The sequence below is a fragment of the Lepidochelys kempii genome, chromosome 9, assembly GCF_965140285.1.
Source record: "Lepidochelys kempii isolate rLepKem1 chromosome 9, rLepKem1.hap1, whole genome shotgun sequence".
In the NCBI taxonomy this organism is placed as follows: Eukaryota; Metazoa; Chordata; order Testudines; family Cheloniidae; genus Lepidochelys; species Lepidochelys kempii.
In genome coordinates this window covers 90,949,461-90,961,631 of record NC_136388.1, presented here as the reverse complement: position 1 = coordinate 90,961,631, position 12,171 = coordinate 90,949,461, and the positions used below count along the sequence as shown (strand labels likewise).

The 12,171-nt window shown below is 44.8% G+C and overlaps 1 protein-coding gene across 1 annotated transcript in view; it reads right to left on the bottom strand.

Moving 5' to 3' along the window:
* Positions 1 to 11,609, bottom strand: part of RNF128 (ring finger protein 128) — a 44,486-nt gene extending 32,877 nt beyond the window's left edge. Inside the window, exon 1 of the mRNA XM_073358339.2 lies at positions 11,095 to 11,609. Coding sequence (XP_073214440.1) covers positions 11,095 to 11,530 — 436 coding nt within the window. The 5' untranslated portion in view covers positions 11,531 to 11,609. The remainder of the gene's footprint in view (positions 1 to 11,094) is intronic.
* Positions 11,610 to 12,171: the final 562 nt, after the last annotated feature.

The following is a 12,171-nucleotide window of genomic DNA, read 5'->3' as shown; positions in this document are numbered from 1 at the left end:
ACATGCCACCTAAGATGACTATAATTGAAATATAAGGGAAAAAACCACCCCATTTTCAGTTAACTTTGTGCAGTAAATGGCACTTTGCATAGTCTGGTTCCCTGATCCTACAAGTCGTTATGGATCAAGGACAGAAAGATATTTAATGGAGAAATGCAGTTATTTAAAAAAAAAAAACAACAACAAAAACCAAAGGCTAGCAGGCGGTCTCAAGAGCAAGCTGCATTAACTGGAACCTTTAAAAAAGGAAACATATGTCAAGTTAGTTTCCCTTTAAAGAAAAGGGTACCCCTCAGAAGTGAAATACTCAAGTAAAAGGAGAGGATCAGGACTATTCACTGGTCAGTTGCTAGTTGAAATCCTCTACTCCAGGTGTGTGGGAAGGAGAAGATTTTATTATACTTTTCTGTAGCAGAACAGTGCCCTTGCAACTGCAGAGGTGTCACACCAAACTGCTTAAATATTAACCCCACCTCCACCATTCTTCCTATGCATTAATCATTACTTGCAAGCATGAAAAGGGAAGAAGAGAAAGGGAACAGTACAGAATGACTGCATGACATGTAGCATTCAGGTAACTTTTCTAATTACAGCATTGCCACTAATAGTGGCAGCAAGAAAAACGTCAGAAATTAAAGAACTGATATCAACAGTGATCTGATTGACGTCCTAGTCTCCCCACCAAGCAAAGGCATCCAAATATCAGTAGTCCTGCTCTATAGATTATGAAGACAGGATGACCACTGAGATTATCTGCTCTGACCTCCTGCATAACACAGCCCACAGGCTTCCCTGAATTAATTCTTGTTTGAACTACAGCATCTCTTATAGAAAGGCAATCTAGATCGAATAACGTTTCCAGTGATGGCTAATCAACCACAACCCATGTTAAAGTACAGCATATCTTAGATGTAGTACTTGCTCGGAATGCAAGAGTCACCATCTCTTTTTAAGTCACTTCATGCAGCACATGATGTACACAGAGGGAGAACAGAAGAATTTGAACATCAGCTGGATGACCTAGGCTAGAAATTGGTCGCCATCTGGGAACAGGAAGCAATCCCCTCCAACAATGGTATAGTATTAATTGTGAGATGCGTACTATAGGGTTTTAACCTTCTTTGCCAGAAGTAAGGTAGCAAACTCTGAGTACAAGTTGGTTTCACTCTGATAATTTCTGTGCTTTGAACAGGGGTACAGACTGAAGAGAAGTGTAAAGAAAAGCCAGATCTGGAGACCGGACAGTCATCCTACCAGAAGCAATACTTTCCAGTAAAACAAGAATGGCTGCCACAATAAAAGGTCAGGTGTCACAGCCAATAGAAGATGTGTGTAAAAAGGAAAGGAAAATACAATGGCATTAAAATGCTTCCGGCTGCACCTTTATCTAGATTTTTCCTCAACTAGGACCCAAGGCAGAGCCCCACATCCCTCAATGCAGATTCAAAAACTCCAGCAAATTTAACTTATTGCCTTGATATCCTTCTTCCTCTGTGCCTTACAGATTCATAGATAATAAATGCCAGAAGGGATCATCATGATCATCTAGTCAAATCTCCTGCACAAAAGCCATAGAATCTCACTCAGTAATTTCTGCATCAAGCCCAGAGCTATAGAGTTTGTCCCCTTATTTAATTCCAAATTCTCTCTAGCAAGACACTGCAGTTAAAGAGCACAGAGGCAAAGCCTAAAAAGTGCTTCAGCTCGTTTCAGAAGCTGCACAAGGGACAATCCAGTGAGCACTCAAAGTGCAACCGAACTGGTTTGGTGAGGGATCTTTTTGTTTTTGAGTCAGCATTCTGTAGGAATGGCATACACGTCCTGCGTTTACGTCCTGCATTTTAATCCTACAAGATTTCAATGGGTACAAACAAAACTAACTTGGCTGGAGCATATTTTATATATATTTGCTGTTGCTGCTAATGCCGCCGCCACCCTTGTTTGTCTAGAGAGATTATTCTGCTAGGTTACCTTCATAGCCCACCAATACATTGATTTACAATAGGCAGGGAAAGTCACTTCCACAAGTGCTGAAAACATTGACTGAAAGCTCAGCATTCAGAAGAGAGAGAAGGGGATACGCCATGTTCTGTGATTTTCCATAGTCTCCAACTGTACTTCTCAGATTTGATTAAACTGAACTATAAGTGATCACTTGTGAGATGAATCTCACAATTAACAAAATCATCTCGTCTCTCAATGGTATGTTAATATAAATGTTACTATAGTTTGACACAAAGAGCCAGGGCCTAACATTTACTGATGTTTAAAATGTCATCCTTTACTGCATTGTAAGAATAGTATTTTAGCTGCAGATTTCAAAATCTGAAGACAGGATGTTCTATAGACAGCTCATTGCCTTTTCTTCAGTGAAATTTACAAGGTTAAAGCATTGCCTTTCCTGTCTAATGAAGAGAATTTAAAAAAATCCTCTGGAGAAACTTACAAAGTTCATGGAGCCTGTTCAATACTCCCTTCTGATCGCTCTTCACTAACCAACTGTGAGTAGTTTTGGCTTTGTAGAAGATCGATTTATTCTGTTCAAATGCGATTAAGTTCACCACCACCAATATTTCTTCCTGACATTGTACTGTGATGGGCTACATATACTTCAGTTACTGGATCAAGCTTTCATTCAACCTAAATATTATCTAGGACTCACAGAAATAAGCCAGATTGTTTCTTGTGTACCTCTTCAGAGATGCAATTAAGAATTCCACTACGAACAACAAATCACTTTTGTTGTTTTCTAATAAATCAGTACAGGAACTGAATTGTCTTGAATCCCCTCTGGCATACTCCTCCAGGAGTTATTAGCCAAAGACAAAGTTTGCTTTGTCACAGTGAGTTTCTCTACATCCTTCAGCACCTAGACAATATGCAGGTTCAACTGGAATGGCTTCCCAAGTCTCTTACAACAGAGAAACAACATTTGCTTGCTGGCAAGTTCAAAACTATATGCAGTGTTATCAACCTGTTAGGCTCTGTAGGATTTGCAAGGTATGAGCCAACAATGATGCAGCTGGCGAGAAAGACCAATATACCCTACCACTAGGTTAGTAAATACTTACAGTAACTGTTACTTCGTTACATTTTTTATTTCATTATTTGTCATTGCAACAGTTTAGTAAATCCAAAGAGCAACCGTTTTAGACATAACTGTTTTAGTACAGCTAAACCACCATAACCACACCTTGGGCAGTACCAGTGAATTCAAAGAGTCTGAAAACTCATGCCATAATAATATCCATCAACTGTGCTGGCTACAGACTCCTTGGGGAAATTTCCCCAAACACAAGGCACTGCACTGGAACAGACAGCTGAGAACCTACTACAGCTGCATCATTTTGGCTCATCCATGCTGTGGAAAAGCCACCTTATACTGTACTTGGCTCAAACATTGTAATTAATATTTATATGACAGCTATCTGTGGACACAAGAAGTTACAAGCTCAAGATAAGTGAAAACTTTCACAAGTGAGCTTTTACTTGGTGCAGAGATAAACTCAGAGTTCTGGATCCAGTTGTGTTCTTTCTGAATCAGCTGTGTCTGGTATGAGCACAGAGGCATGCAAAGAAACTACATCAAGCCATGGCTGAGGCAGATGAGGGTAGTCACATTTGACATTGACAGACAACTCCATATTCCAAGTCTCTAGGGTATTCCTAATATTGGTGCATAACTGGTTGAAAGACTGTACTTGAAGAGTAGTTATCAATGGTTTGCTATTAGATTGTGAGAATAGATCTAGTGAGGTCCTACAGGTATCTGTCCTGGGTCTGGTACCATTCTACATTTTCATTAGCGTCTTAGATAGTGGACCGGAGAGTACGTTTATAAAATCTGCAGATGAAAGCTGGGAGGGATTGCTAGCACTCTGGAGGACAGGATAAGAATTCTAAATAACTTTGACAAATTGGAAAAATTGTATGAAATCAGCAAGATGAAATAAAGACAAGGGAGAAGTACTACACTTAATTAAAAAAAATCAAATGCACAACTACAAAAATGGGGAATAACTAGCTAGGCAGTGGTAGTGCTGAAAAGGATCTGCAAGGTATATTGGATCACAAATTGGTTATGAATCAACAGTGTGATGCAGCTGCAAGGCAGACCAGTATCATTTCAGTGTGTATTAACAGGACTGTCGTATGTAAGACATGGAAGGTAAGGCTTCGCCTCGATGAGGCCTCAGCTGAATATTGTGTGGTTCTGGGCACCACAATTTAGGAAATATGTGGACAAAGTGGAGAGAATCCAGAGGAGAGCAAGAAAAATGATAAAAGATTTAGAAAACCTGACCTATGAGGAAAGGATTAAAAACTGGATATGTTTAGTCTTGAGAAAGAGGATCGAGGGGGTACCTGATAGCCTTCGATATGTTAAGGCTATTATAAAGAGGATGGCAATCAATTGTTCTCCACATTCATTGAAGGTAGGACAAGAAGTAATCAGCCGACTCTGAAGCAAGGGAGATTTAGGTTAGATACTAGGAAAGACTAACTAATTACTGAACAGGATTTCAAGGGAGGTTGTGGAATCCCTGTCATCGGAGGTTTTTAGTAACAGCTTAGACTAACACCAGTCAAGGAAGGCATAATTATAAGGCATAAATATAAGGCATAAGGTCCTGCCTCAGCATGGTGGGTTGACCAGATGACATCTCAAGGTCCCTTCCAGCCTTACATTTCTATGATTCTGCTCTTTCAAAAGCAGCAAAGGATTGTTTATTTACCATTCACAAATATAGTGTTAAAAAACAGACTACTTTAGGATATACCAATCATAATACTTACCACAGATCTCAATCCTTTTCTCCTTTAGAGATTAGTTTCCTTTACTGCTTGTTTCTAAAAACCATGCTTCATAACAAGCCTGAACAGGACACAGCTAGTCTTCTTGCTGACTACTGCTTCCTCAAGTAACTTAAGAGATGGTATGCTGTTTTTGCTGGTGGCAATTAATCCCTTCAGTACAAGTTTTACTATTGGCATTAAAGGTTTTAACCTCACCAGCTTCTTTTTCATATATTGATCCAAGTTTAGACTCTCAGATCCTTTTTAATCCTAGTTTGTTAATATAGGATACCCTAGAAACTGTGCCTCTTGACTTCTGCGCTTCATGACAGCAACACCCCTGCTTGGCTAGTATTCTTTCCTTGATACATTTGTTGGTTATTTTTAGCCAATGTCTGCTCAGGCCCTCTCAGGTATAGCACTCACAAAGCCAGATGATCTGTCATTCAAGGCCAGCAGAGTCAAGATCTGAGCACTGGAAGAAGGAAGTTAAAAAAAAAAAAAAAGATCACATTGTACTTTCTTTGCAGATCTTCAAGACATATTACTCTTAACACTTAAAGAACTTCCACAGCTATTAATGTACCCTGACAGGAAAACCACTTAACATTCTGGTTCGCTCAAGTCTATTAAAGAACCCTTTAAAGCTAACTGAACTCATTTTATGTACTTTGGTCTTGCTCTGTTTCAATCTTTCCCCAATCACATGTTTGCTTTTGAAGGCCAATATATGTTACAGAGGTCAGCAATTATCAGCCCATAATATTATACTTTGAAACCATGTTCAGCCTGCCACAGAAAGGCACCATCATCTTGAAATGAGTATAGTTAAAACTGATGTTTACTTGTTGATAAGATATAATGCTTACAAAATTACTAAATAAATATGACATCAGACTCCATTAAATCCTTGACATTTTAGATACTAGAAGGTATTAGGTAGGATATTATATCTGATTTGGCTATTTTTGTATTGTGTGTGTTTTTAATGGTAATTTTGACAAACTGATGTACCATTAATTTCTAGACATAAGACTGATGCGAACAAAACAGAATTAATCTAGCCCTCTCAATGTGTGCACAGTAATTAAATAATGCAAGCCTCTTAAAGTGAAATGACTAAAAATAAGTTACTTAAATGTACAGGAACGTTTGAGCCTCTAAATAAGAATTCTACCTCAAAAGATAAGTTTGATAATCATACAAAAAAATACAGTTGTTTATTGCACGTCTAGAAGATAAGCCTATATTAGGAGTTGGAAAGCTTCGTAGCAGCAGAGATCCTGTGAAGGAGAGAAGAGTCAACATATTTTACATTACTCATGTGCAAGTCCATCCAAGAGGGCTTTTGTTCTTTGTCTGGCAGTACATGAAAGCTTCCATGCATAACCTCTTAGTGGACAGGAAGACGGTTTGCATATTCTTGCGTCGGCAACAATATTTAACTTCAGCCCCACCTGTTTTTACCATCATTTCCTCGGCTGAAATCTATTCCCCCCACCTGCTCCAATTCTCCCTCAATGTGGCTGCATTACTGCCCTGCACCAATGTCTTCCCAGAAGTGCGGTCTCCAATAGTCTATTTCATGCTAGCAAAGGCAGATTAAGGTATTTCAGTCACTGTTCCATGCAGGCCTACAATAAATTTAGAATCAAATCAGAATATGTGAGCTTTTAGTTTCAAATATCATGGAGCTGCACTTCTCCAATTTACTATTTATTTAGGTTTCATCAAAAAATGAGCTGAAAGTTTACTTACACAAAGTTGGCCTTTGGAGAAGCCCCAGATGACAGTGGGCAAAATCCTGGTAATCTCTACACTAGGATTCCCATTGTTACTCCCTCTGGAGGGAGTCACACCAGTGATACACAAGGTGGGAAACTATGAGGTAAAAATCCTAGGACTTAGTGAGTAAGCTATTTCTGTACATGTTTTTCCTTCCCTGTTTCAGTCTGTCTTCTTGCTCCAAGTGTGATTCTAGATATAGCATTACCGGGTCCATGTTCAGGTTGGTAGTATTTCATATGAAATATACTCGCTTCATTTACAAGTGTTTTTTCCAATTGTCAGACCCAGAAGCTGGGCCCGGAATAAGGGTCAAACTGGTTTCTTTCCTTCCCAAGCACCGCCACCTGTAATAAAGGTTCTATGGGTCAGATTGTGCCCATAGGATCATTAGTAGGCATGGATAGATAGCTGACTGAACTCAAATTATTCTGTTAGTGATGCAGTAGAAGGAACAAAATCTAGTTCCTTCCCTGTACTGCTGTAAAGTGCTAACAGTTGCAGATTTGTCCCCCAAGTCAGCAGACAGGACTGACTACATACAGGGGTAAGAACCATTAAAATACATTTTTTTTTTAAGAAAAGAACTGCATTTTAATGTCTTAACTTCACTTCCCCTTTACTTTTCTGCTATACTGTCCCCAAAGAACGAACAGTGATGCATTGCCATCCCCATCCTCTTTGCAGAGGACACTGCTTCTTCTGTTGCCTTGTCAGCAAAGTTTCACTGAACCAGACAGAATCACCAGAGCTTCATGCACCACTTCCCCCACATTCCTACCCTCTGCTAGGGGACAGACAAACATTCACTGTCCCTGGCAAGCAGGATAATTGGGAAGAGAAGAGAAAGGCCAGCACTGTCAGGGGCAGACACACAGGAAATACAGCAGCTGGAAGACAGATAACAGAAAAAGCAGAGGAGAGCACTGGAGGGTAGGGAGAGAGAAGAGATCAGAAGACTCAGGAAAGGTAATGAAGTAGAAACAGCGAGAAATAGGAGACAAAACAGTCAGACAAAGGACACAAGAAGAGAGAATGGCAGCACCACAAATTAGGTGCCCCAATTGTCATGGCACAGTGCAAGGATTCATGAGGTACCATAAGGCAATTACTACAGAGGGACAGCTTCAGACAAAAAGATTGGAATCCATTGGTTTAGAACTTCCTGTTCCATTTTTTGTCCATGCTTGGGCTTGGAAGTTGCAATATACCCCAGGGCACATAATGAATCATGCTGGATCACCACCTTGAACAATTGTGGCATGAGTCCCTGGGCCTAAAACTCAAAACTACACCCTAGGGGCAAAGGGGAGGGAGAAGATCTCTGAAGCACAGCACACACCATGGAGAACAGCAGCTTGTTCAATTAAGCTAACCAAGTCTCCATCAACTGGGATTTTAAGAAAAATATGGCACGGAGGAAACTGGCTGGCTAAACAGTTTAGTAAGGAGATGCTCCTATCCCTGGGACACTAGTTTAAGAGGTCAGCAGTGATCAAAAGTAGCTGCTCCCTGATGGCTGTTCAGTGATTTAGGTGAACAATATTCGAGGTGCAGGTACTGAAGAATCAAAGTTCTCTTTTCAAAGCTAGAGACAATCCCTTCAGGTCAGAACCCAGACACATGGTTGGGATGCTTCATTTCAAGAACTAGAAAGCGCCCAAAGTCCATGTTTTGTTGTAAGGTTACACGTGCAGTAATCGAATAGCAGACAGTTCTCTCCTTATTTCACTTTCATCCTCATCTGCCACTAAATTTTATTGTAAGTTCATGTTAAACATTCTTCACTACCTTCTCTTAATACTTCTTGCTACAGATATAAGTAGATGCCAAACTAAGGGTGATCTGTTAATGACTGCTACTCTGTTTATGCCCAGTCTTAAGAACATTGCCTTACTTAAGTCCATGCTTTGGCAAGTCTGTTTGGGCCACATTAGTCTTTACACCAGAGGTGGGCAAACTACAGCCTGCGGGCCACATCCGGCCCATGGGACCATCCTGCATTTAACTCTTCATCTCATAGATGTTTATGTGGATTCTGGGTGTACCAAAAAGATTCTTAAGAGGACTTTTGGAAAACCCTGAGTCACCAGTGTATTTGTTGAGTTAAACAGCTTCCTGCACATGCACACACACTCTTCACACACACACCCCCCAACTTCATCTGTAGATCACAGAGGATAAATGGCAGGATGACTGTATTTATCTTCTTTAAGTCCAGGAACTTGCAAGACTGAAACCTCAAGAGTGCTTTATGAAAAATACACAGGAAAAAGCCACACAAATGCCATTTATCCTTAACACTTTAAGAGTGAAGAAATAATCTTTCCCCATTTTCACCAGGTCTTTCTCAGGTCTTGTTTTAAGCCTGCAAGTTTTAAGCCACCCTGTTTTTGTTTCTGTTTGCTAGATTAGTAATGGAAAAAGTAGACACTTCAAAGGAAGTTCTTTTAAGAACCTAATATTGTAAAGTGTTAACTAGAGTCTTAATGTCCACTCTGGTGCTCAAACTTAAGATATTTTCCCATGAAATATTAGCTTGACTGTACTACCATGACGATCAAACTGTTAAGTCTTCATTTGAAAAATGAGGAGTTTTGAGGGGAAACCCCCCACTCACCAGTGGCAAACAGGAAACTTTCTGTGGCAAGTGGAGGGAACCTATGTCATCAACTTCTGCAGAAGGTAAATTTGCTTAAAAAAGGCTTGATACTTGTACTGGAAACACAACTCAACCTGGCAAGGGACAAGTTGTGAGGCATAAAATGATTTTACATGAAGATCAAAGGGTGGGACCCACACTAATTCCATTCAGAGTTGATTGTTGTGTGGGATGCAGGGAAAACTGTGACTAAAAATAGAAATGTCTGGAGGAGACATCAGCCTCTCTCTCTGCCCTTAGGTAGACTGACTGAAAAGCAGACTCTGAGCACATTTAACTAGATTAGTAGCAAAAAGAACCAAACAATTCCCACCCCGAGTCCATATGTCTGAACACATGCTGCCATATGACAGTGCACAGCTCTCCCAGCCCAGGGAACTCAGGCAGCAACCTACTCAGGTTTAAGCTGCAATAGCTTATGTATTTAACACTTATGTATTAAATCAGAAATTCAACAAAATGCCTTGAACAGCAAGCTATGTTTAGGCTGATAAATTGGTATAAGTTCAGGAAAGAGTAACAGACATGTAATTATGAGGACTTCCTGTCTTTTGAAGTAGATCAAAATCACTCGAAGGGACTAAACTAGCCAGACTAAAGATGCCATCAGTCCCTGGCCAACACCCTTCTGAAAACCAAGTGTTGGCCAGGGACAGCTTTTCACTCCGCTACAGGTTTGGGAAGTTCTGAGCAGTAAGCACTGGAGCCCTCTGGAAACTCAGGACTGCAGTAGTTTGTGTTCAGAAGATCATTTTCAAAACCAAGAGCTAGAATACTAGTTAAACGTCTCTCCAGCTTCCTCCTTTTCCCCTTACAGCACCACCACCATTCCCCTATGCTTGCAGTCCTGGCAATACCTGGCCATCATTACTCTACCCCAGCCTCCCCCCCCCCATCCAACCCTCACAATTCCTACTCTTACGTTGTCCCCCAAAACTCTTCCATTCTATCTTATTGCGGAGACAGTAGTCCATCCCCCCATATGTCTGGCTTGTCCCACTCATCCTTTTCACTTTCAGTCCAAGCCACAGCTGCCAAGATAGCCTTCCTGTCCACCCTATTTTAGTCTCTGCAATGACTCTTAGCCTTTCTATATCAAGGTCATGCTCCTACTTGCCTCCCAAGTTCTCCCAAACTCCACCCCTGCTCCACCAATCCTTAGAATCCACTCAAACTACCACTTAGTGCCCTTTTGACTCCCTGCACACACTGCCGCTGAGTGGATTCTCCTTCCCATTAGCATATGGCAAACTCCCTCTGTTCAGACCTTAGAGAAACTACTGAAGACCTCGCTCCCGGGGAAGGGCGAAAAATTCAAGCTCGACTGAAGACCATTCACTTTTAGTGACTAGCTGTTTGTTCATTATGACAGCAAGCAACAGCAGGTTTGCTGCCTGCTTAGCCACATGCATTCAGCTTGCAAGCCCCACTGCCCTACACCTGCACAGCACCACGCCCTCTTCGGGTCCTTGGCGTGAATCCCAAAACGCAGCAGGGACACTCACCCCTGGAGACCTAGCCCTGCCTCGTGAACCGGGAAGCCATCGGCCCCCTCCACGGGAGGCCTTTCTCCAGAGGGCAAGTCTCGAACCGGGCTTGCCCCTGAAGCTCTAGGGCAGCAGCATCGTTGCCATGCGATAAGGAAGCCCGGCCAGAGCCTGGGGCGCAGAGCCCAGCCCAGGGAGCCAGAGCGCGCTAGAAGGGACAGGGGGCGGTGCCCGAGAGTGGCCGGGGTGGGCAGCGCGCCCGGCGGGGACCGGGCTGAGGAGGGGACGATCCCCCGCAGTCACCGAGGGCCGAGCCGGGAGGCCCCTTCCCCCGGCCGGGGCCGGGGCCCGCGCGTCACTCACCGGGGTGCGACATGGGCAGCGCCTCGTTGCCCGTGCCCCGGTAGTTGTAGATCACGGCCCCCGCCGCGCCGCGCTCGGCCGCCAGGCGGATCTTGTCCGCGAAGGTGCAGCCGCCGCCGCGCTGGATGAGCGCGAGCCAGGCCTGGCCGGCGCCCGCCTCGCTGAAGTTGGTGAGCGGGCTGCAGGCGTTGAGGCCGTCGGGCCCGTCGGGCTGCACCAGCAGCCCGGCCGCCCGCTGCAGCGGCGAGTCGTGCCCGAAGAAGCCGCTCTCGCTCGCGTTCCAGCCGCTGCCGTTCCCGCCGCCGCCGGGCTCCCGCCACGACACGTTCAGCCAGGCGGTCCACACGGCCTGGGCGGCGGCGGCCGCCCGGCCCGGGGGCTGCGGGCCCAGCCACAGCAGCGCGCCCAGCGCCAGCAGCGCGGCCGAGGACAGCATGCCACCCGCACGGCCTCGCGCCGCAGCTCCAGAGCCGCTGCGCGCCCAGAATCTCAGCACCTTACTGCGCCGCCGGGCCCGCCCCCGCGCCAGGGCGGGCTCGTGCCGCCCCGCCGCGGCGCCGGGCCCGCCCCCGCGGGGATGGACGGACGAGGAGCTCGGCCGCTGGCCGGGGAGTGCTTGTAACGTACGCCTCCGCCGACACAGCCCCATCACCCCCCCGGGGGGGGGGGCTGCACTGATACCGCTCCGCCACCGATACCCCATCACCGGGAGGGGGGGCTACAGTGATACCCCTCCGCCACAGACGCCTCATGACCCGGGGGGGCGGCTACAGTGATACCCCTCCGCCACAGACACCCCATCACCCGGGGGGGCGGCTACAGTGATACCCCTCCGCCACAGACACCCCATCACCGGGGGAGGGCTACAGTGATACTCCTCCGCCACAGATGCCCCATCACCGGGGGGGGGGGGCTACAGTGATACCCCTCCGCCACAGACACCCCATCACCTGGGTGGGGGCCAGCTACAGTGATACCGCTCCGCCACAGACACCCCATCACCGGGGTGGGGGCCAGCTACAGAGATACCCCTCCACCACAGACACCCCATCACCGGGGGGAGGGGCCAGCTACAGT